The 26791-nt window shown below is 37.4% G+C and overlaps 1 protein-coding gene across 4 annotated transcripts in view; it reads left to right on the top strand.

Annotated features, from left to right (window-relative positions):
* The window catches only part of DENND1B (DENN domain containing 1B), a 143695-nt gene that overhangs the window by 57922 nt on the left and 58982 nt on the right, over positions 1-26791 (top strand). For 2 of the 4 annotated variants that reach the window (XM_075182589.1, XM_075182586.1), the window contains exons 4-10: positions 5226-5275; positions 5618-5737; positions 7945-8014; positions 13696-13776; positions 15538-15597; positions 16897-16950; positions 21674-21784. In XM_075182589.1, coding sequence (XP_075038690.1) covers positions 5226-5275; positions 5618-5737; positions 7945-8014; positions 13696-13776; positions 15538-15597; positions 16897-16950; positions 21674-21784 — 546 coding nt within the window. The remainder of the gene's footprint in view (positions 1-5225; positions 5276-5617; positions 5738-7944; positions 8015-13695; positions 13777-15537; positions 15598-16896; positions 16951-21673; positions 21785-26791) is intronic. The other 2 variants (XM_075182587.1, XM_075182590.1) reach the window with 2 other exon arrangements.

Genomic DNA, 26791 nt, shown 5'->3' with positions numbered 1-26791 from the left:
TATGGGAGACTTTCTAGCCCTCTAAGATGCACAAGACAGTTTTCTATTGATCGCTGGAGCCCCAGTTCATACTATCAGGGGATCGAACATCGGGCGAAAGGCTGCTGCTTTGTCTATGACATAAGCCAGGGGAGAAATCCCCCCCCTCTTATGTCTGCACTGTTTATAAAACGCTCCACAGACCTGCTGGCTAAATGAATTTTAAAGACTTTCAAGGTTTTAAAGTGGATTTTCCCCAGAGAATGGGACCAGGCAGCACGCCAACACAAAGCACTCTGTCCTGTGTGCTATATGTGTCTCTGTGCGCATGTATTTGTGTGCGTTATACACATTTTGTGTTTCGGTTTTGTGTATTTTCTCAGGTGCAAATATCGGTGTGCAGCAGGTGTATTTAAATGGTAATAAAATGATAAAATTGCATAAAAACTGCATCGCATTTTTTAAAAATACCACAATGCTTGTAACATTACATTAATAGCGCTCACACTGTCCCTTTGTGTGTGCAATTTTATGTCTATTTTATTTTCATATACAACATAGTCATCTTAACTTTAGATATTTTTATTTTGAATTGTTTAAGGTCACAAAACCACAAAAAACTACAAACACAAAAAGCCTTTCATTTTGTGTACATAAGCTTGTTTATCCACCTTCAGTATAACATAGAACACAGCCACATTCTGGTTTTTGAGATGGCACCCAGAATATCGGTCTGTCTGTTTGTCGGGATTATGGGCCCAGCTGTATATGCGCATAGTAAAAATAACAAAAATATAATTTGAAAGTCCAGTGTCTATTAGCCCTTAAGGACCACCTCCTTCATTAATTTCAACTTTTCTTTTTGACTCCTATAATAATGCAAGGGAAGGCCTCACTTATGTCTTAAATGATGAGAGTTAGGGGACATCACTTTATTTATATGGTGCCGCAAGAGGTATGTGGTGTTGTACATTAGGTAGAACAAAATGAGTGAATAAGGCAAGCGACATACAGGAGTATAAGAGGACAGGTAACATGGTAGAGTGCAGACTTGGAGGAGTTTGAGGAAGGAACATGGCAGCTAGGTAAGAGAAAGCTGATTAACAGGATAGACAAAGAATAAGCATGAGGGATGAGGCAAAATCTATATTGCCGCAGGATAGTTTGAAGAGGAGACAGGCAGTGCTCGGTAGGTCTGACATACATTGGTTGCAATAATAAAGGAGAGAGATTATTAGAGAGTGATTAAACATTTTGGTGACATAAAGGTAGACGAGGAGTCTAATCCTGGTGATGTTACAAAGATGACAGTGACTTGATTGGGCGAGGGATTAGATATGTGGGGTGAAGGAGAAGGAGATGTCAAGGATGATGCCCACACAGTGGACTTGAGGGCAGAGGAGATACTGGTATTATCAACAGAAAGTGAGAGTGGGGTGGTGATTCTTTTGGGAGGCAAGACAAAATGTTTGTTTTTTGACCTTTAGAGAAAAGCATGAGTATGTCTTTGAGGAGATGGCAGAGAGGCAACTGGAAAACTGAGAGAGAAGAGAGGGGGAAAAGGTCAGAGGCGGAAAGGTAGATTGCGTGACATTAATGTAGTGGTGATGAGCTAATGAGTTCACCAAGGGAGGAGGTGTATAGACAGAAGAGCAGGGGACTCAGGATAAAGTTCTGAGGGACTCCTACAGTAAGTGGGAAGGGGGGTGGAGTAGCCAGAGATAGTAACAGAGAAGGAGCAGTTGGAGAGGTGGGAGGTAAACCAAGAGAGGACAGTTATACAAAAGCCAGTAGAGTGAAGGGAGTGTAGTAGGAAAGAGTGGTCCATGCTGTCAAAGGCTGCAGAGCGGTCCAGGAACATAAAAAAGGAGACATAGTCTTGGACTTTGTAAAGAGAAAATCATTGGTGACTTTTAGCAGGGCAGTTTCTTTGGAGAGGGGAATTGAGGAGGTATTTATCATAGCTGGTTTGACGGTTGTAGACAAGCTGCTTCAGTATTTTGGAGACTAACTGAGGAGAATTTATATTGAGTTAGGTAGAGGCAAGGTCAGGAGTAGGTTTTTGGTAATGAGGAAGACAAGAGCATTTTTGAAGGAATAGGGTTATGGTGGGGACTAGACAGGAGGAGATTTTGCATCTGATGGTTTCAGTTGTGGAGGTGAAAAAGGAGGCAAAGTCTGTGTCGGCTGGAAGGGAAGGGGGGGGTAGCAAAACTGCAGCGGGGGTTGGAAGACTGGGATGAGATGAAAGAGATGAAGAAGGATTGTTTAACAAATGAGAGAGCAGAGCTGTTGGAGGAGAAAGTCAGAGAGGGAGTGACATTCAGTAGTGCAAGAGATATTTTTTGGTAGGAACTAGGTCTGTTTGAAGTGCCATGGTTTGGGTGTGGAACAATGGAGGCTGACAGAGATGTCTGGGTGCCGCAGAGTCTAGAGTTGAGGTGAGGATGTGGCTGTAGAGGGAGTCCACCTGGTTGGAGCAGTCCAGGGTGCTTATTGAGGTGTAATGTGTTTCAGTTGAGGAGGAGAAGATTGCAGGTACAAGAGTGACAGATAGAAGATAGGGATGTACAGGGTGGGAATACGAGGTAAGGGTGAAGATGCTCTATCAATAGACCGGTAGCGGAGGGAGGTGTTATTCGGGGGGAACCACAAGGCATAGGGACAGGAGGGGGCCCGGGGGGAGAGGGTGGGGGGTAAGGAGAGGGAGAACATAAAGGAAAAGGAGACATAGAAAGTTTGTGGATTAAGTTGCTTGAGCTGTTGTGGGAAGCAAGCGTATTAATACAGAGCCAGGTGAGCAGGTGATATGAGCAAGAACAAATAGTGGACAGAATGGAATGGAGAAATATCTATTCCTGCTGGACGATAGTAAGTCCAACAACAATCAGCATAAGGGACAGGTTAAAGTAAGAGCTGAATCAGATAAATTATATAGCGGCCATTCTGCAAAATTAAATGGCAGTATAGAGTAAAGGATTCAGAATATAATAATAGACTGCGCTATGCAACAATGGGTACAATTATCCGATGGGCAAAGGGAAATGGATGTAATTGCACTTTCACAAAAAAAGAGCTGAAAAATATGTCCCATTGAACGTATAGTCCAAAATCTGATTTCTGCCACCTTTTGAGGATGTATAAAAAAAAGTCTTTCTGCTGCCCCCTGCTAAATATAGATCACCCCCTTAATGCGCCTTCTCCACCCCTTGAGTCTTATTTAAATACTCTTGTTCTGCAAAATTAATTCTTGTCTTTCCATGTGGGTGCAAAATAAAACAAGTTAGTCTAGCTTGCCATCCAACAAGCAATGCCCTAATCTGCCCAGACTCTACCATCCAAAATAGAAATCTTTTGCACCCCCTGCTAGGTTCCACGCTCTTTCCATATGGGCATGTTTTGCAAATCTATATTGTGAAATAAAAAAACATCATTTGCACGACCTTTCATTGTTAAAGTTATATGACTGATGGTTCCTCATATCAAAAATGTGCAATTTTGAATGTGATGGGAAATGTGTGTATTATTTTGACATCAAAATTATGGCTAAAGATATGAAGTTAGATTGTCAATGTAATTTCTGGAAAAATGTCTCATTGTAAGTGTATACGGTTCCATAATTTACATGTAAAGCTGGTTTTATTTACAGATTACAAATAATGTATATTAGAACTTGAATATTATTGGGTATGCTTGCTTTTTTGATTTTTGGGAAATAGAAAATTCAAGCTACATGGGCCTCATTCTCTCTAGCTGTCGGTCCCTCTTAGTGTATTATGAAATTGTGATAACTTCTGACATTCATCTGAAGCATCACATCAGTACACAGGACAGAGGCCTTTTCCATATAGCCAGAAATCTCATGTGATATCCATATGTCTTTATTAAAAAGGAATCTCAGCAGGAGTGTGGGAATCTCAGCCTCTTTTCAGAGATCCATGTTAAAAATATCCCCCAATGGTTCCTGCTTGCAAGCCTCAAAGAAATTTTAAAAAACGCTGAGTGCAAATAAGATTCTGGCAGCCCACCCACACTGCCCGTCTCCTGCCAGCTGGGAAGCCTCAGACCCAGTTTTGAGCCTTTGCCTCCTCCCTTTACACTTGAGATAATTTTTGTATATCTCTAGAGTTTGACCATCTCACTAAATTATTCTCTACCAACAGTACTGGAAGACTGTTCCACGAATGCATTATAATTTTTATGACCTAAACAAGCTTTTGTATTGCTTTAGATAAAGTAAACCAGCTTCTTCCATATGCACTTTAGTTATTTATAATAAAAAATCTAATGTTGTAACAAAGCTATAATTGAAATATTTTAGTCAATTATTGTGTTGGACAAATAAGGTAAAATGCACAGAGACTTAGTAGTTACCATTAATGTCAACAGCTTAGGTTGTATTGCTAGTAGCTGTTTTACCATTGTTCGCCTGCTGAACAGCATTGCGGAATGTTGTGGTACCTTGTATATGGACAAGAATGATAATTGACTAAAAACAGGATGCTCCCATTGCATTGTTGAAAACTTTTACACACAAAGTTGTGATGGTTTTGTTTGTAGCGTAACATTTTCGAGTGGCCTGTCACTGTCCTTTTTATTACTTTTAACTGTGGCTTTTATTATTAAGTGTTCTGTCTATAAAATATATGCCTCTTTATAGTGAAAGTAATTTAATATTTAATATACTAAAGTGGGTGACACAGTTAATTGTGGAAGATCACATATTTTTTACATTTGCTCCTGTGGTATATTCCAGTTTGTTTGAACTCCACAGCCAAGAGCTAAAATCTTTAAAAGACTCTGTGCTGGCCAATTTAGCTTGCCAGTTTTTTTTAGTTTTTTTTTTTTCTGTTTTGTTTTTTACTCATTCGTACTCAAGTGGAGGATAGTTTGCCAGAGATGTCCACTGATAGGACATGTTCTGCATGATGTTGATGTTGCTTCACATAAGTAAAATTACCTTTTATTAACAAGCATCTTTAGGAAAACTCTGTTTGTTACATCAGCTAAACTACCACTGGACGATCCAAATATGATATTGGCTTGGTACCTTGTTCTGTGGAACGGGGGAGACCGCTACTAAGTACCAACCATGCCGTTTTAGTTCACCATATTTTTATACAGATCATATTTTGTTAATATTAACTATTTTAAAGTGTTTGAGCCATGTTCACAACAAAAGAAAATTGTATGTAAACAGTTTAAGTTCAGGCAAATCACTTGTTCCCTACTTCTTCGTTTTGTAGGACATTCTATGTATGGTGCCAAAGTTCTGTTTTCCCTTTGCTATTGAAAGGTAAGCTCATACACCTCTTACTTCCTTGACGTAGAATGCAAAACTTGCTGTTACTAAGTTACACATACTTTTAATGCTCTGTATAACAATAATAATTAATAAAATACAGTGCTTCCTCCTTATATCATCAGCTTGAAACAAACGCCAAAACTGCCATTATAGCTGATTTATATATGAAAAGAGTGACATATAATACAAGTAATACATCTCACATCTGCACAGATAATAACTCTTGGTGGTAATTACTAGAATTATTATAAAAAGGATGCACTATATATAACCCCACAAGCTGCACATGTAATTACTATTAAGGAAACAAATATTATGATTTTCCTTTTTCAGGGGGACTCCATCTCAGATGGGTCAGCACTTTACATTTGTTTTAACTGATATAGAGAGCAAGCAGAGGTTTGGATTCTGCCGTCTGACCTCGGGGGGTAAAATTTGCCTGTGTATTCTAAGGTGAGAGTACTAGACGTCTTTTTATTGTATGTGAACTTTTTTGTGTGTATGTTTTGTCCACATTTTAATCCCTTTAGAGTAAGTTTCTGACTCTTTATCCCACCTTCCTATTTCTCCTTTAACAACTTCAGTAATCTGTCAATTTATACTCTCCCCGTTACTCACCCCAATATCTTTCTCTGCTCTTTACTAATTCCTTTTTATTGTTACTCTTTTCTTTCATTCTCAGACATCAAGTGTTTTTAATTTCCATGTACTCCTTTGCCATACCCTATATGGGAAAGCTGCCCTTCCCCCTCTACTTTCCAATGTCTGGACAGGAGGAAAGGCAGTTTTCCCAGCTCCACAAATGTCAACCTGCAAAGTGTGGGTCTCCTTACTAACTCAGAGCAGTAACTGCTCACCTGCCCCTTCCTACACAAACCACTTCCTCTCCGTCACTTAACCTCTGACTTTTTCAATTTAAAAATGTCCCGTGCAGTGGCACCCAAGTGGTACAAGAGCCTGGAGGGAGGCTGGGTTGCTAATAGCTAGCAGCCTTGGGAATCCTTTCCAGGAGAAACTGTTTGAATCACCTACTAATGAGCCATGAAATATGGTGAGGTTTGTTAATTGGGACAGCCCCTGATGGGGCCATGTATTTCACACCAGGCTCAAAACTCAGCAAACCCCTCACTTTATATATTATATGCAGATGGAACTGCTGCAGTCACTGCTTTAGGTGACATAGTTATGCTTGCTACAACTACGTTCCTAGCAATTCCCCTGTATCCAGAGTCAAAAACAAAAAAATGCAAATGTCCTGTCTATCCTATGTGCAGTCATAATGCCCATACACTGAGCATGTAAGCGCAATTAGCACTATGCCTGCAAGAGTTAAATTGCACATAATTATATTGTGTATGCCTTTATTTGTACACTTTTGATTATATTTCAAAGTGTCAATAGTACAAACCAATGAACAAATATTGTCAGCTCCAAATATAAACATAAGTTTGTGTTTTTGTTTTTATGAACAAAAATATTGATACACATGTGGTATTATACAATAATACTAATGTGTTATATTGGTATGTGTATACTTATATTGGTTCATATATTTACATTAAATGCACATCTGTTTACAAAAGCCTCAAGAGGCTTAACATCTTTATTAGATGCCCCCTGCACCTACTGTAATTATTGGGGCCCTTTGATGATTATACTTGCAAGACCTCCTTTTTGTGTTTTTGTAAGATAAACCAGTTGCGGGTTTAAAATTGTTTCTCAGCACTGTGCAAATATTTTTCCTTTTTTAAATGTGTTCTATTCATTTTACCATATTGAGTATCTTGTGGACTACATACAGAGTTTTTATATAGGTTAGTTTCCCAATGCTTGTTGATATTGTGGAGGTCAGAACAATTATCAATTATGTTTGCACAGAATGGATTTAGCATTCTGAAGTATTATTTTTTTTATCTTATTTTATCTTATTTTTTTTTAAAAAATTGATCCACAATAGTACATGGTTAGTAAATTGATCTGTTTTTTTTTTTTATATAAGTAGTAGACATTTCTAAGTATATCCATACAATTGTTTAATCCCCATCTATGTATGCACATTGGCCTATGCATACAGAATTCACAACTTCACAAAGAGACATACATATATTTATACATAGACATTAACACTGGTATATAGACTTTGCTTTTCTGCAGTATGCCTATACTCAGCGCTATAACTAGAGAGTAAAGCTTTCCCTGCCTATGACTATCTGCTCATGTGTAATTTAGAGCTTATCATCCATTCTCTGCACTTTGTAGTGACCCCCAGATACTGCAGTTCTGTGGAATGGGGGCCAGCCTGACACGACATTGTAATGCATGACCTCTCTTCCACAGGGTAGTGCAGCTCAGTATCCCTCTGTAGCAGGGACATAAATCTGCCGCCTAGAGGAGGGAGATGCCCACACAAGGGACAGGCTATTTTTCATAAGCCAGTGTAAAGCAATATTCATGCAATAATATGATAAATGGCTCTGCAATGCAGTGAGCAGCACAATCTCTTCCCTGGCAGATAAATGAACAACTGTCCTCCACACTTCCACTGATTGTATGTGAGAGTGTGAATATGTGTGTGTGCGTGTGTCAGGATGCAGATATATGTATATGTCTTATGTATTTGGTCAGGCCCCATTTTGACTAATGTTGTTTTATCCCTGCAGTTATCTTCCCTGGTTTGAAGTTTACTACAAGCTATTAAACACATTGGCTGATTATTTGGTTAAGGAACAGGTAATGAGTTTACTCTATAATCCATGTGTTCTCACTGCGATGTTTAAAAGTTTAGCTACTTTTCCTATTATTGGTTCATTACAGTTCATCAAACTGTAAGTTCTTTGAGTCAGAGACTTCTTGTGGTTATTCTGACTTTCCTTAATATGTTAAGCCATGTGTATTAATTACTAGTGTCTCAAATTATTCCCTGTCCTATACATCTGTTAACTACGAAAAGCTTTCATAAAGTTGAATATACAACATAGAGCAATGAAAGGTAACCCTTTCTTCTATATACATTTAGGACAAAATATCATGCAGTGCCTGATGACATTACTGGCTGATAATTTTATCTCTACAAATAGAAGACAGGTCTCATTTATTACCATTTGATTAAGCCACTGAACTTTCAGGGCTGACCTTTTTTTGTGCCACCAATATGAGTAGTTATTATCTACAAATTCAGTGGAAGTACTGTTAAGAATGAAAGACCTGCATACGAAACTTAATTAACATTCTTGATGGGCTTCATGTTGCATGAAGTTGTATAATTACACATCTTAATTATCTAAAAAAATGTTTTGCAAATATGTATTAGCCATTATTCAAAAGAGCAAAAATGAGCAGTCACAGTTTTCGAAATTATCTTTGTCAGATTTGAGAAGCATCAGTTCACCATATCCCGTTGGCATAAGATAAAATGGCTAACGATGACTGCCTTAGAATACTGCATAGTTTCATTGTTAAGAAGGTTGAAAAAAGACTGGTCCTGTGAGTTTCCAAACTATAATTGCGTTGACTCAGAAGGAGGCAAAGCAAAACCCCCAGTGTGACCAGTGCCAATTTAGCTGCACAGGGGGAAAAAGTATTCCTTCCCAACTCTAAAAATAGCCATCTAATAAATTATCTGCATCAATCACCTCCATAACGTACTCTACTGATAATAGCAACATATACCATTCCTTGTTTTAAAAAAATATAAAGTATCAAATACATTTTTAAATTGTGTTAGTGAATATTCCATCACCACCTCATGAGGTAAGAAATTTCACAGCATAACCACCCTTACAAAAGAAGCCCTTTCTATGCTGATGGCGAAACCTTTTCTCTTCTGTTCACAAGTGATGACCTCTTGTCCTCTGTATGGTCCTTAGTACAAAATTTGTTAAACATATCTTTGTATTTTGCTATAATATATTTATACAGATGAATTAGGTCACCTCTATGGCACCGCATTTCCAAAATAAACAATCATAGTTTTTCTAACCTCTCTTTATAAAGTACATCCTTCCTTTCCCTTTATCAATAATGTTTGCCCGCCTCTGAACCCTATTGGTTCTTCAATATCCGTCTTACAGTGAGGTGCCTATAATTGTACCCCATATTCAAGGTGTGTTATAACTAACGACTTATGCAATGGTAGTACTCTTTGTATCACATGCATGTATCCCAGTTAATATGCATTGCAGGATTTTATTTGCTTTTGCAGCCACTGACTGGCACTCTGTGGTGCTACTCATATTTCTGTCAACTAGTATTCTTAAGTCAATTTAATTCTGTTTCCCTCAATTGTAGTCCATTTATTGTGTAGCTTACATAGATATTACCACTGCTTACGTGCATACTGTTTCATCTATTTACAGTAAATTCAGTCTGCTATTTCTCAGTTTACCATTTTGTCTAAATTATTTCGCTCTATATTATTAACAATACATACTTTAGTGTTATCCAACAAGGTAATTTAATAGAAGATTAAAAAGTACCGGCACACAGCGAATAGCCCAGTCTCCATATGTTCCATTTACAACTACACTTCATAAGCACATTCTTTTTCCCCTAGACCTAGTACTCTCATCTCATGTACCAGTCTGTTATGTAGAACTGTATTAAACCCTTTTGCAAAATTCAATATATCACATTGGATGCACTACCAAGATCTATTTTTAAAATTTTCTCCTCATAAAAACTAGTAATTTTTGTTATCAGTGGTTGGTGTTTCATGACACCATGCTGGCACTATGTTATCAAATTATTTTCTGTAATATATTTTATTGTCTCCCTTTAAATAATTTTTCCACAAAAAGAAGTCATGCCCACATACAACATATAACTTCCTGGTACTGAATTTGTGTCCTTTTTAAAGTTTGGTACCACGTCTGCTTTTTGCCAATCTTATGTACTGAGGGAGTGTGTAAATAAAATAAATTGCAGAACATTGCTCACATGGGTGGATGCCATCTGTGCCAGGTGCTTTATCTTATGTGGAAGTGCACCTACTCCTCCTACTGTATTGGACAAGTAACATTTAATAGAGTGCTCAGGCTATTGCCACACAACCTATTTGTTGCCATTTTGTTCTATCTTTCAGAATACAGACAGAACATATATTTAAAAGACCAGCTTTTTGTTTATCTTCTAATTATTCTTCCTACTTTATCATTTAGTGGCCCAGTGTTACTAATTTACTTTTTCTTTTATATATTTGAAAAATATTTTGTATAATTCCTTTCTTATACATATTTTTCTACATTCCTTGTATTTCCACAAATAAATTACCCCTTAGCTTTAGCTATCAAAATGTTCTTTTTTCCCTTTTACCTCCAAAACTTTATTTAACTACATTGGTTCCTTTTTATTTCTACAAATACAATATGATTTACAATATGTATGTTTAAAATATTTTTAAACACCCATTTGGTCTCTGTACTTTCCCAGTCTACAAACTCCAATACTTCTGTGAGCTGATTTATCTGTCCTTGTAGAAATCATTGCTGTAGAGTCCTTACAAAACATTTTATTGAAACTTAAATATAACCATGTTGTGATTACTATTACCAAAACACATACTTTTTCTCCTAGACCTAGTACTCTCATCTCATACACCAGATTGTTATGTGAAGCAGTATCCTTGGATACTGTGACGGGGGCATACCCTGAAACACCCTTTGGAAAGAAGTGCCCCAGTGACTTCTGTGGGCTACTCTCCTAAGCAGGCACTATGGGTGTGGGAATCTGGATCCTGTTTTGTGGGTCTGAGGATACACTTAGGTGGGTAGCCAGGATGAAATATTAAATATTTTAGTTAACAAAGTGCTGAAATCTCACGTCTTTTACATTACTGTGCAAAACATAAAGTACATACTCAACTTTGTAGCAAATGTGAAGGCTGTACAAATTACAAGAGGAGATACTTTACATGTGACCTTAGATTCTATGGATGCAGACCCCCACTGCTAGCTCCCTGACTTGTCTTTGGTCCTACAGCCAAGTGAGGCAGTGGTTTAGCCCTGGTGTCAACATGATTTTGTCAGGTCTACATTTGTATAAAAAACTGTGGACTGGTAGTTATTGTGGCTGTGCTGGTATCGTCTGTGCCCTACTTCTGCTCCTAGATTCCACAGTCCAGTGGGAACCATTATCCCCACCAGCCAGTGTTTTATCTAATGCCCGGGCTAGCAATCTTATACCCACCTCGGTGCCCACACAGGTGTTCTCTGGGTATTCATGTGAGTTTTCTCGGAAGCAATATTTTATTCGTTAGGCTTATTTGTAGGGAATGACCAGGGGAGATGGGTATTGCTTGCCTCCACACTGACACCCTGCTGTAACTACCTCCTGTGTGTCAGACAGTGAGCTCTGACAGAAAATTGTAGGCAAACAAGGAGAATAATGCCATTGTAGTGTCTGCTGGTGTGTAGGTATTGTTACCTCCCTTAGTTTAATCCATTGCTACAAAATAAAGCTTTCATCCCATGGTTTTCTGGAAGCCTCACTCTAATCTAATCTTTCTAGTGATCGATCGCCAAGTCAGTAGGAAGGGCATGTCACTAATATCGTGTGCACATAGGAAGTATACATGACAATTATACTGGAGCGTTTGTAGTAATGTTTTTTTTTGTTTAATGTTCAGTACTGTTTTACCCTGTATGGTCCAATGTCTATTTTCTGTACGACACTGCAGAAATGTTGTGGTGCCCTATTAATAAAGGCTGATGATTATAATAATCATTCATATGGATATTACTACAGAGATAATGTCTAGCTGAGTAGCCATCCTTGGTAGTTTTCACTATGATTGAAACCCACCTCTCATCAGAGCCTCCTCACCTAAACATTAGATAATGTGTTCTATTAGATCAGGCCTGGCCAACCTCTAGCTCTCAATGTGTTGTAAAACTAAAAGTCACAGCATGTCCTTCTAGCTATCAGCTGGCTATCTACTGGCAAAGCATGCTGGGGTCTTGTAGTTTCACAACACCTGAAGAGCCACCGGATGGCTTGGCCTGTATTAGAAAGTCATGAATGGACCTTCTTTTGTTGTTTGTTTTACTGCTTGTGAAAGGTCTTTTAAAATAGATAAAAATTCCCTTCCTTTGTCTCAACCACTAGTTTCTTTGTGAATATTTATATCTGGATAGTTAGAATCGACCATTAGAGTACCAAATTTTTTTTGCTGTCCTTTTAATTTGTAATTATAAAATCATTTCTTTACGATCATTTATGCTAGGTGGCTTGTCACAATTTCCAAACACTCCTGTACTGATTTATTTTCCTATGTATTAGTTATACATTTTACTGATCAGGCTATTGCCATTCAAAACAATTGTCCATTCACTTTCATTCAAGTCTTAGTTATTACCACTATATCATTATCCTCCTGAAATATCATTCATTATTATTCATATATTTTGCTTGGAAGTTTCCAAGCATTTGTTATCATACTGTACCCTCCCCATTGAGGTGCAGCCTGTCTGTACTGTAGAGCCTGTAACTAAGAGAGAAATCTCACCAGTTCTCCATAAACCCCAAACTTCTTGAGCTCCCACTGTTTTTTCAGGTGTAGCACTAGGTACAGGTAGTCTTTATAAAGACAGCCTAATTGCCTGAAATAGTTTTGGATGATCTTCCATCTATCTCTAACTTGGATCTTGGCACTAATTTTTAGCATGATCATGATCACTATGTCCTTCTCAGTTCCTTCTAAAAATATATTTATGTCCCTCTAGTTGCTAGTGGAAGTATTGTGCTGCAGCAACGCTACTCCTACAATCCCAATAACAGCCATTTTGGCATATTTTTTGGTGTGTGACATAAGGTCTAGCCCCACTTGTCGCTCTTAGTTCTGCCCATTTTCGTAACGGTTACCTATCTAACTATCTCAGAATCCTGCTCACATGTCTCCATCCCTGTAGAATGCCTTGCTTTTCTACCTTCTTGTGTTGAAATACTTGCTTTTATTACACTGTGTACTTAACCTGCGCATACAATTGGTAGAAAAACCTTGTGGAGCTCAGACATTTTAGGTTTAGTCCCAGAAAATGTTATGAAATATTTTCAAACTATGTTTAAAAATGTGTATGTAACCTATTTGGCAACATTTATAAGACCAGCACAGAGAGAAAAAACGTATTCTAGAATTGTTTACATATGATAGTATTGTTTGTTTTAACCTTGTTTGTTTCCCATTCGTACATTAGTGCACATTGGATGTAAAATGTTGCATTCATTTGCACTGTTTCCCTGATTTCAAGAACATACACAATTTTATCAGCTGTGTTCGTTTTAGACATGTTGCTCAGTGTGTCTTTTTTCAGGAACAAAATTTAAAGCTGTGTAGTCTTATATTAGCACTATGTTAAGGCAAGAGCTTTAGATAAGTTTGTTTTTGTTAACTTTGTGTTATTCTTTTGTTTTTTCAGGAGAATGACTTAAATGATATATTAAAGACCCTGTACAATCATCCAGTTCCTGAAGCTCACACTCCTGTTAGTCTGAACCTGGTAAATGCCTTCAGCTTCTGATTTTGATGGCAACAAACTAACAGCAATTATCCTTGTGTATTTGACAGAAAATGAGCCTGAATGTGGTATAATGTCCAACTTACGGCCTTCATGTAATCCTTCTGCAGTCTGAGTTGGCCACAATTTGTTTCCCCGTTATTGATCATGAGCTAGAGACTGATTTGAAGCCAGGAGGACAAACCTCACATTATATCAAATGATAGGTAACATTCAGAAATGCTTTGGCAACACTACTAGTGTAGACTGAGTAAAGAAAGGAATCACTGCACCAGGTATAAATTTCTAGACCTATCCCCTTAATATATCTTAAATTTAAATTGCTTAGGAAAGGTAGTCCTAAAGGGTGCACCCAACACATGACATTAGAGCATCAAAGAGAGAGAGGAAAAAGAATGTGTATTCCAGGGGCACTTTGGGTTGGTCATAAACTTAATATATAAAATTTATTAGGTATGCATTAAAACTGTTGATTGGTGGATAGAGAGCGAAATAACTAAAATCAAAAATAAAATGTGTACTGTGAAATGAAAAATGCAAAATAAATTGCATAACCTCGCTGCTACCACAAGATAATAACGTATACAAATATATATATGATTTGCTTGCAATGTAGTCTCCAAATGTAACCAGGAATCATGTAGTGGACATGTCATCCAATAGTTCATTCAAATTGATCTTTAAAAGAGTCAAAGGCTCCAGCTGATTTCCCAGTTACACTTATGTCTAAGGGTTATATCACCCTCGATATTGTATCAGTGAGGGGAAACAAATATAAACCCTTACAAAATTTATTTTCTGCTTCCTCTCTGTCTCCATGCTTATAAACTTATATAAACAAGCACTACCTACATAATAGTTATAGAGACAGAACGAGATGAAACCCCAAGAAGAGTTGGGGGTATATTTACTAAGCTGCGGGTTTGAAAAAGTGGGGATGTTGCCTATAGCAACCAATCAGATTCTAGCTTTCATTTATTTAGTACCTTCTACAAAATGACAGCTAGATTCTGATTGGTTGCTATAGGCAACATCCCCACTTTCTCAAACCCGCAGCTTAGTAAATCTAACCCTAAGTCTCATATTGGGCAGATATTACTGCATCGAAAAGATGGAGAACCCAAAAGAATCCTACCCCCTGTGATCGCTGGGATTATGTGAATATACCCACCTAATAGTAAGCTGGGGAGCAAACCAGGGAGAGGGAAGTTAGATGTTCAGCTTCAGCCACAGAGATGGAAATACTTTGTCACCTAACTACATCTCCTGTAATGACTCCTACTTGGGAGATGTAGTCCAGCAACAATTGTAGAACTTAATGATCTGTCATGCTGGAAAATCTTCAGGGCAGACAAATTTGTTTGAAATAATCCAGTTTTTTCTTTTGTCTGCTTCACTGTGAAAATTATTTTTGTATTGGTAAGGGGTATAGCAAGTTAAATTTAAAAGAGTGCACACAATAGGCAATCTAGTGGCCACAAAGTGTAACTACTGTAATCTGTAAAATGTGTGCCATGCCATCCATTACACTTCTATCAGAACATCAGTCAGCTGATTAGCTGTTGAGGCGACCAATTTAAATAAGTATTCTCCTTCTACAGGTTTGCATACAAGAGTGTATCCAAACCTCAAACCTTGTTCTTAATTTAAACTTGTTGATGCATATATAGATAGTATTAATGGCCTAAGGATATAGGAAAATGCTAATGGCTACAAGTGGAATTTTTGTTTCTTATTTGCAAGAACCCATTACAGTTTATATCAAGGGAACCCGTTTTAAAAAATCAGTCTAATCCCGAGCTGGTAAGTTACAGCGCAGGGTGAGTTCTTACTTCTAAGAAAACATTTTCTAACTTTTAAACAATGATTTTGGTGACAAATCTCTCCCTTTACTGCAATCATTCTAGTACACTTTGTTTAGGTATTTTCTCTGGAATAATCCACTAATTATGAAATGACTACTAGTATGCTTTGGTAGTAATGGTGTGCATTTTGTTTTTTTTTTACCAATAATTTTTATTTTATTCTTTTTTTTTCTGCTTTGTCCAATATTTCCAAAATCTCCCAGTGGAAATATTGACTCTAAAAATGTGTGCTTTCATAATCTTGAATAAAAATTGGAATTACTCCACTGTAATTCTTTTATGAGCTTTGTGAAATGACCATACTTTAGGTATACCTGTGACAACGCAGCCTATGAATTCACTAGAAAATGGTGACATCAAAGAACCTGAGAGCTGCATTCTCAAGAATACTGGTTCTAACCACAGAAGGCTGCCTACCCTCTGTGCAGGGGCACTTTGAGCATCTCACTCAATAGGGAATTTGGCCTGAAGGAATATCCTAATTAATGATTTTTAAACATTTTGGTCATTCCATAGAAAGGAGAGGAGATGGTATGTTGTTTCTGACCAGGGCACCTCAACTGTCAGTAGAATTATGTGGGGGGTGTAGTGAGCTATTTGACCGGTCTACTGTATGAAAGGAGCCGCGTACCAGTCAATGTAATAACGTTGTCATCTACACCATTTCCAAAACTCTCAAACAGCACTGCCTCATAAATCATATTTTGGGTTATTGTAGGGGAGAAGGATTATTTTAAATGTAAGACCTTTTCCTCTAATATATTTTCTAATTGGCATTATAACATAAGGCTGTCTATTTGGTCTATGTTCATCTTGGAACTTTAACAGTTGTTAAAAATACCTAAATGGAGTTTTTTAACAAAGCAAAAATACATTAATAATTACAATCGGGCAAAATCTTGAGAAAAAAAAAAGGTAACAGAAGTATACAGTGTGCAGTAAAATATCATAGGTGCTGTGTCAGTCCCCTTCTGTATGAAGGGCACATTTTCACAGGCTGTCTTCTGTCTTAGCAATAACTTGGTGTTTCTTCTGCATTTTATGTCTTGATTACTTTGAAATAATGGTGTTAGTTACTTTCTGTCATTCATTGTTCCAATAATTGTGTGTACACATACCATAAAACTCATTAATCCTATTATTTTCCCCCTCCTAGCACCAAACCCCCAATTAAGATTCTTATTAAATCCTAATTAACCTGTGTTGTATTTTTTCCCCTACCCTCCCTCCTGCCTAGCACTCGTTTTTCATTACTCCTGACGTAACCGGACTGCCGACAATCCCTGAAAGTGTATGTATCTAATTGGGTTTTAACCACTTGTCTGTTTTCCTTGAACGAGCCTGTTTACTTGTTAACTTAATCACTTTGTGCATTCTGTTTTATATTAGAGGGAGAATCCTACATGTGTTTGCACAACATCGTAGACCAGTAATTGCATTCTTATTACTGGGTTGTTCTCAAAGTCTATTCTAGCTAAAGTAGCGCAGTCTAGTTACGAAAAAGTACGAGTTGATAGTAAATTGCTTTCAATTATTTTAACACTTGCCCAGGATTTTAATGTTACTAAAAAAGGGACTTATACCCTGTTCCCCACCCCCCATTATATTTGTATAATGTAAACATTAAGGGACAAATGTGTAAAAATATTCTTGTCATCGGACTTTACCTAGTGATGCCAGTATATTGACTTATTCACTTTTCGATCTTCTCTCAGATCTTTCCTGGCATTACTATTCAGGTTTAATAATCCCCGTAGATTACAAGAGCTTGGGGTTTGACTTGACTAGTGGCAAGATATATGTGAGACACTATTGGGGGTGGTTGACATCATTGGGACCTTGGCCAAGTCTGGAAAGGACTGAAAATATGGAAGCAAAGAGGAGGAATTTGCTCACAGCGTGCAAAGAGAGATTAATATAAAACTACTTGTAACATAGAAGCTGTGAAAGGCACTATTAAATAAAGAAATCTGAGGTTACAATCTCTTTAAGGCACAGAAAACTGGGGCAGGCCTTTAGTGTGAACTATACTTGTCCATAAAAACCCATCAACGTTTTTTTCTGCCACAATTATAGTAAAACATTTGAAACTGAAATTCAATTGCTGAATGGAGCTGGAACCTCGCGTGATGAGGTGTGAGCATAAATGAGCAACGTTTAATCTACTGAAATAACTGGAAGTGCACACAAGAGCACATTGTGTGAGGCTCCGGCGCCCACTTTGCAGTTATTTGAATTTCGCCCTAAAGATTCAATATAAAGTAAAGTGCCACCAGAGCCTTGTGTGATGAGTCTTCGTGGTGATGTCTGCCCTGAAATCTCTGCCCATTTCTGTTTACAACGGGGCGAGTAAAAATGAGCGAGGATCCCTCTACTATAATAACTGGAAGTGCACACAGAAGCACATTGCACAAAGCTCCAGCAGTACTTAGTGGTTCATTAAATTCCCCTAAAAAGAAAGTTCTTTTTTGAGGGTAAAAACCAGGATTGTCTTGGAACAATCAGAACATTGGAATCCTAATCATTCCTCATAGGTGGTTGGGTCCTATTTTAGAAATACAGTTGCCTACAGTGCGTGTTCACAAGCTACAAAACTTGGTAGACAAAACATCACTAGATACCAATGAACAGCTTACAACTATATTTACCACCAAATGCAGATTCATTGCAAAACAGCAAACTGTTTTGCAATGATGATTGATTGGATTCAAGTAATGATTGATTGGATTCAAGTATGTATTCAATACGGAATAAATCTGCCTAAATGTGTGTGTTCCAATAGAAGTGAAAAATGTCTGCTTTGTACTCTACATACCTACAGTAGTTTGCTCACAAATAAATACCCATGCAGAAGTATATTTCAGTTAGAAGGATTGGAAGCTAGAAGAAATTTAGCCTGGCTAGTCTGTTCTAATATTCCATTCTAGTTAATTAGTTGGTATCTATTATATGAATCTTTAAAATTCATGTATGCATGTTTTACTTTCATGTAACATCTGTGGAGATGTGCTTTGTAGTGAAAAGAGAAAGCACTGAAATTATAAATCCAGTCCATCCACATAATTTGTTACTGACTGTACAGAGCTGAACTAATTAGTAAAAAAGAAAAATCAGATATTCCACTATATTCAAATACAGTGCTTTAAGGAAGACAATTAAATGGCCTGTAAAGTAAATACAACGGATCCACTGGAAAAAACACATTTTCAATGTGCAGACACATATCTGTGGAGGTTTCCATTCCAGAGCTGGAGTAGAGATTAAATACTGTTTTTGTTAACTAGTTGAGTGCAAGTAATTGTCTTCTGTATTCCTCCATAACTGAGAGTTAGTGAATGCCTTCTGTCTTCATGCAGAACAGCAATCCTAGTGTGCTTTGAAAAATCCTCCCCAAAGAACACAGACTATAGCAAATAGCTTCAGCACATGCAGACAATGTTTTCCCATTGTGAACTATGTGAAATATGTATCAGGACAAATGTGGAGGAAAGAGCGATGCATTCCTACTCTTTCCCTTATGTACTGCTGTATTTCAGGGTCTTGGCTGGAGGAGGACTCTGGCAGAGCAAGGGTGCATTAATCATTACCATGAGGCCTGTGGTGTTATATGTAATGCCTAAATATTACATATGGCACTAACAAAACACCATAGAGCCATACATCCTTAAATGGTGTGATTATTGGTGATACGAGAGTTACGCAGGGAACTTCCTGAGTTACCATCTGCATTGTTGGCAGATACAGACAGAAATAATATCTCATCCCTAGCCACGATGACTTATTTCAAGGAACTTCATATGAAAGAACTGCTAATGACAATGCACAAATATTTTAGGAATGTGCCGGAAAGAAACCTTAACATAACCTTTGCTTTCATGCTTTGATATTTTTCCCTCCTCTGTGATACTTCCTGTGTGATATATAGCTTGCACTATTGCTATAGAGATTATATCCAATTTCAGTTGTCTTGAAGACAGACACTACACTGCGTGGAAGTGATTTTATGCCAAAAAATACTTTCTCTGAATATTTGTATATCTAATATGAGGGGTAGTTACCATATTCCTTCCTTTAGCGAAAGTATGTCTGCCATATATTCTAGCGGAACAGGAAACAAGTACCTGCAGCTATGGAGGAAAAACACGAGAATAATAATTCTCTTTGAGTAGAAGAATATCTGCAGTAATTGTGTGGTGTTAATGCACTGCTGTGAGTTTCTGTGTATCCAGTAGACCAAAGACAGAAACAGGTATGTTTCTGCTGGAGCCTGAAAAGATATACTAATATATCAATCAGTCAGAAAGTCCATCAACAGCACATGCCGCGTAAGAGTAAAAACATCTTTATTAGCAACTTTAAAGTATAACACTGTGACTAAACATGGAAGGTGCTTTATCTGCTAGTTTACCAAATATTGTGATACTTATCACAAACATCACTCGCATATGAAACTGTTCATGCTTTATTTATCATTGTACATTGTTTTTAGAATGCTTAACGTGTCCGTGCAGTCCCTCCTAAGTTCTGTCAGTGTAACTTTACACACATATTTTTGAACATTAGTAGATACTTACATTCATCCTGTTCACAACGGACTTGACCTTGTTCACCCAGGAATACCTAATGTAGAGATTTTCTCTACAGGATTACAGAAGACAATTGTTGCTATACTGTAAGGTAGTATTCTAGCATACTGTATCTATGCATCTGGAAATGTTCGAAAATTATTTTTCAGATTGAATTAATATGTACTTTAGTGGAAAATATATGATCTGTTAAAAAGAGGTGTTTATGCTGTACCTGTTTGTAATTTAGCTGTTTGCGTTTTGTAGCAAAGGTTTTGGTTTGAGATATACCGATCAGCCACAACAAAACCACCTGCCTAATATTGTGTAGGTCCCCCTAGTTCCTCCAAAACTGCTCTGACTTGTCCAGGCATGAACTCCACACGACCTCTGAAGGTGTCCTGTGGTATCTGGCACCAAGATGTTAGCAGCAGATCCTTTAAGCCCTGTAAGTTGCGATGTAGGGTCTCCATGACTCTGACTTGTTTTTTCAGCACATCCCACAGTTACTCGATCGGATTGAGATCTGGGGAATTTGGAGACCAAGTCAACAAATTGAACTCTTGGTCATGTCCCTCCAACCATTTGTGAAATTTTTTTGCAGTGTGGCAGAGTGCATTATCCTGCTGAAGGAGGCCACTGCCATCAGAAAATACCGTGGCCATGATGGGGTGTAATTGGTCTGCAACAATGTTTAGGTAGGTAGTACGTATCAAAGTAACATCCACATGAATGCCAGGACCCAAGTTTTCCCAGCAGAAAGAACATTGACCAAAGCATCATACTGCCTCAGTCATGATGCAAAAGAAAATGCGAGTGATCAGACCAGGCCACCTTTTTCCATGTCCAGTTCTGGCACTGAGGTGCACAATGTAGGCGCTTTCATCAGTGGTCAGCAAGGGCATTCTGATCGGTCTGCGGCTACGCAGCCCCATACGCTGCAAGTTGTGATGCACTGCGTGTTCTGACACCTTTCTATCATGGCCAGCATTAACTTTTTCTTACAGTAGCTCTTCTATGGGATTGAACCAGACAGGCTAGCCTTCGTTACCCATGAGCATTGATGAGCCTTGGGCTAGCCATCACAATTTGGCTCCTGTCAATGCCGCTCAGATCCTTACGCTTGCCCATTTTACCTGCTTCCAGCACATCAACTTTAAGAACTGACTGTTCACTTACTGCCAAGTATACACCCCTCTCCTTGACAGATGACATTGTAATGAAATAATCAATGTTATTCCCTTTACTTGTCAGTGGTTTTAATGTTGTGGCTGATCAGTGTATGTACCCAAAAAAAAAAAAAATCTACATCTATTGCTGTTTTCTTCTAAAAAAAATAACAATCATTTTCAGTAATTTTGAAGCATAACTTTTGTACCTGTTTTTATTTTTGTAAAAATAAATATTAATAAAGGTCACACTAATACTTTTATACATTTTTCTACACAGAGGAATCTGACTGAATATTTTGTAGCCGTTGATGTACAAAATATGCTTCAGATATATGCCAGCATGCTGCACGAACGCAGAATCATCTTCACTTCAAGGAAATTAAGCACGGTGAGTATTTTAGAATTATATTTTATCTCGTATTTGAGGCTGCTGGGAAAATATAAGCAAAGTAGTATAAATAGATCAAATACAAGATTTTACAAGATAACCACGTTTCTGAGATATTGCACAGTGCAAGTTTTCACCTTGTCATAATCATATTTAAGTACAAAAATGCCACTAATATATGCGTGAGTTTATGTCCTATTGCGGTAAGCGCATTGTATGTTCACACCTATCATATATATTGTACAATTTATTCTCAAATGTGTAATGCCATTTGCTTGCAGAAAGCGTGACTGTGCACACAAATGTCAAAGCTGTATTGATTTCAATTTTAGTGTTTCTTTGCTTCTTCTGCCTTGATTCGGGGACTGGCGGACTTCTGATTTGTTTCTTTACCCTTAAGCCTATGAAAGTTTGTAGAATTTAAACTTTCTTTACCTTTTTGTTTTTCATAAACCAGTTGTTTTAAAATGACTACAACAAATGGATTTCACAACAATGGAGTTAGTGTTAAGGGGACTATTATTCTGCTCTCATCCTTGGGTTTCTTGTGTATGGCAGCAACAGAGCTGATGATTGTCCGACAGTCACTAGCTGGTATCTATATGAAAGGATATACAGGGAGTATGTCCGGTACCGGAGTCTCTCACTCCACCAATAGCACTCCTGGCGTAGTTGTGCCAGCAAAGAGAGAAAGCATTAATATAATGTAATAAACGATTCTATTATTTCATGTTAAATACATTGCACAGTTCAGTTATGTAATTATTCCCTAATAAACCAACAGATACATTTTGGACAAACTTCTTGTTCAGTCTAAACAGTCCATTTAAGCCTTTGGCTTGTCTAATTAGCATGTGCTGTGATTTGCATCCACCCAGATGACAGTGATCAGCTTCCAGGCTAATTAGTTGCAAGCTTTACTTTAAAAGAAAAGACTTAAGAATAACTAGATACAGTGATATGTAGACCTTGGTACTCACAATTAGCATTGGGTAATTTTGTATTTGGTGGGAAATACATATAAACAAAAAGAAAAGGTTGATTATAAAATTGAATCTACATTTTGCTTAGGAGGTGCTGTGTTTTCATGAGGTGACCTATACTTAAGTTTAACGTGTACGTTTGTGGACAGAAGCTGATTGAAGAAAAAAGTCTTGTGGTGTTTACAGGGGCTAGGAGCCATAGAAAATGCTTTGAGGGTCATTGGTTAAACAGTGCCCTATAAGAGATTATTTTAGAATCATATTTGTAGATATTGTTAGTCAATCTTCCCCATTCTTTGAAATGCTCTTCCTAATCCATTGAAACCCCTTCATCCAGCACCCTAAACATTTTATTCATCCCAGTATCCACCTGCTCACGTTTTCTGATAAATGGTAGACAAATAAGGCTGTTTTATAGAAATTGAGTTTTAAATGCATCAAGTAAAGTTAATTATATTTTCTCTCTTCTGTTAGTCAAGAGTTCTTAAAGCTCTTTCATTTCATTGGTTCCATGAAACTCTCAAGCAAGATAATGAGTTTTCTGATTATTCACACATGCAGAAGGCCTATAAAACCCAGTGAAGAGGTTCTTACAATAGTTTCTGCCATCACCTGGATGCACATAGATGTTTCATTGTGAACAGAAGAGGATTCTCTTTCTATAAGCCCCCTCCAAACAATTTTAATCTACATTCACCCCTACACATTAGCTCACAATGATCTCCTTGTCTTCGGAATATTCTCTTTTTATCTTTATGCTATCCATTAATCCCGCTGCTATGGCAGGGAAATGGCTAAAGGAAGGACAGGGTGAACATGGGCAGAGCCAGGTATAAGCCATGATTTACAGCATCTATGAAATGGTGTTATCTTTGACATGTGGAGCTACGCACCACTGGTGTCTCATAGATGCTCTATAACTTTCATTTCAGATAAAACTGGATGCAATTTAATTTGTTTTCCTCTTTTCCCCTATAAAATGGCGATTGTCAATACTCTATGGCTATTGTTTCCAGTTAGACCCACACTACTCAGCGACGCCAGACCCATGCCAGAGTGAGAACGATGTTGTGTCTTTTATTTGCTTAGTTCATTTCACCCTAATTGCCATTTTCTTCTTAGGAGCGTTATATGAATAATTTTAGGAAAATATTTCTCTTACTTAAGTATATGATTTGCACTTCGCAGCACTTTATAATTGGGAACATACAGAGTAATAAAACAATACTGAGTAATACAGACAGGTGAGAGGCCCTGCTCACAAGCTTACAATCTATTGGACTATGGAAGTTTGATATATGAGGTTAAGTGCTACATATTGCATATTAGTCCAGCCAGATTGCAAAGATATATCTGTATACATTTAGAAATAAGATGCTTCAGGGCACTCTGTAAATTCTCACCCTATGGTCGTGTTGAACGATATCTGAACAATATTGGCAGCAGTTTATGCTAAAACAGGGAAGCAAAGGAAATTTTTGCAGAACAAATATTTTTGCTGGCGTCTTCCTGGTGCAGAGAACATCCCATTTTTCTCCCAATGCATTCCTTCAGAAGGAGTGAGTTGTGTTTATCTGGAAGGAGGGAGGTGATATTGTTCATCTTCACAAGCTGGCAGTCTTCGAGGGCAATGTTTTATCAGAACAAGAGAGGATAATTATTAGAAAAAAATATATAATAAAGAAAGGAAAACAAGACCTCACCCAGCTATCCTCCCACAATTCACTACAGAACTATTTCTGTATTTCGTTTCATGTTGGCAACTATAAATCTGTGTGAAATAGAGAAAGTTTGTGGAAAGGAACACAAAGAACCAACATTAACCCATAACAAGCAGATTGGCTCTGCTTTGTACAGTATGTAATGTAACACACGCAATAACTTTAATTGTCACTTTTACTGCTAAAGTTACATTTTGCTTTTATTTGGGATGTGTTTGCATTGTTACTGTCTGTACACTCTGGGTATTTTGCAGGAAAATGTTGAATTATTTGCATGTTACTGAATAATGAATGTAGCTTTTAAAGAACTACTGAATCTAAATTACAAGTATTTTTTATTAAAATAGTATTTAAAATTGAATTTATGTAAGCAAATAAACTTAAGCTGGGTACACACTACAGTGTGTTCAGCTGATTATCGGGCCTATCAAATGCTAAATAATGTTCAGCCCGATATCGCATGAGTGTGTACGCTGCTATCATTTCATTTGTTTTTGAAATCGGATGAAAAATGTCGTCCAACGATGGAACAATGTCATTCCAATTCTATAGTATGTATGCATCCGCGACCAGCAGTGTCCTTAGCTCTCTATGGAGTGTGCAGAGTCACAATCTTTACAGCCGATGGTTATTACAGATAAAGAGCACAGATCTGAAGGTAAATCGTGTAAACGTGTTTAGTGTGTACACATGAATCGGCATGCTGATCAGGACTTTATTTATTTTAATCGTTTGAAAAAACCGTCAAGGATATGGCATCGGGAGAAATTTTGTATACATGTGTGTACCCAGCCTTACAGTTCAAGCTTAAAATGCTTTATAGCAAATGTCAAAGTATATATAGTTGTTCACTCAAGAGCAAGCTGTATAAAAGTATATCTGGCTAACCAATAGAATTGTTTTCACTGTTATCCGATTATTTTTTGATATTCTCGTTTACCCCCATGACAGAAACGATCCTGGGAATATTGGTTTTAACATTGCTTAAAGAAAATATTAATTGATCAATGCAGTCTACCTTTCTTTTATATTAAATTGGTGATATAGACAAAAAGATCGATGACCATAATGTTCTAGTCCGCTAAAATGACATCTGTAATCTATTATAGGCGTGTTCTGCTAAACACAGGGAAAGCCAATTATACCTGTGTGTGTGTAAATATATATATATATATATATATATATATATATATGGACACATGACTGAAATTATAATAGGATTTAAAAAGGGGCAAAATATCAATGTACATTTACGGGAGCACAACTAAGGTGATGACACTTGCATGTGCCCATACATGTAAAAGTTCCCATATTGATGTCTTTCTTGATATTAAACATTTTATTTTATTTATTTATTTATATTTTATTTATATTTGCTATGTACTTGAGTGTAAGCTGTTGTTGTATGTTATCAGACACTTCATGTGAAAAAGGGCTGACGTTATTGTCCGTCAGTGGGATTTCTGGTAGATGTACTACTGAAAATATTCACACACAATGGTCCCATATTTATCTAAACATTCTTCAGTTCTGATAATCTCACATCGTTTACATATACTCTTGTATCCAAAAGTTTGGGCACCCCTGGTCAAATTGCGTGTTTCTGGAGTATGTAAGCAAAAAGAAGTTAACACAACCTCTGCTGATTACAAACTTGAACATGTCCTACTTCTGTACATTGTAATGCACAATTACTGTTTATTTGCTGAATACAACAGATTGAATAAAAAATAAACCGATAAATCTGGCAAGTACAAAAGTTTGTATAGGCCTGTTACGCCTGAAGACTGTTCCCTCAGTTGAATCAATACTCTGACCCAACTTACATTAGAAGGGAGTTTTGTCTACTTTCAACAACCATGGACTTATCCAAGCAGCTCACTAAGGACTTGAAGATAATTGGCTGTTAGAAAGCAGGTGATTGCTATATAAAGATATTTAAAGCCATCCAGCTTGGAAATCCCTCCTTTAGAAATGTTAAGGAATTGAGGTTCATCATCATCACCATTTATTTATATAGCGCCACTGATTCCGCAGCGCTGTACAGAGATCTCATTCACATCAGTCCCTGCCTCATTGGAGCTTACAGTTTAAATTCCCTAATACACACACACACACACACACACAGACTAGGGTCAATTTTGATAGTAGCCAATTAACCTACCAGTATGTTTTTGGAGTGTGGGAGGAAACTGGAGCACCCTGAGGAAACCCACGCAAACACAGGGAGAACATGCAAACTCCACACAGATAAGGCCATGGTCGGGAATCAAACTTATGAGCCCAGTGCTGTGAGGCAGAAG

Source organism: Mixophyes fleayi, chromosome 8, assembly GCF_038048845.1.
Source record: "Mixophyes fleayi isolate aMixFle1 chromosome 8, aMixFle1.hap1, whole genome shotgun sequence".
In the NCBI taxonomy this organism is placed as follows: domain Eukaryota; kingdom Metazoa; phylum Chordata; class Amphibia; order Anura; family Limnodynastidae; genus Mixophyes; species Mixophyes fleayi.
Note: the sequence above shows the minus strand (reverse complement) of the source record. Positions and strands in the feature narration are given on the sequence as shown.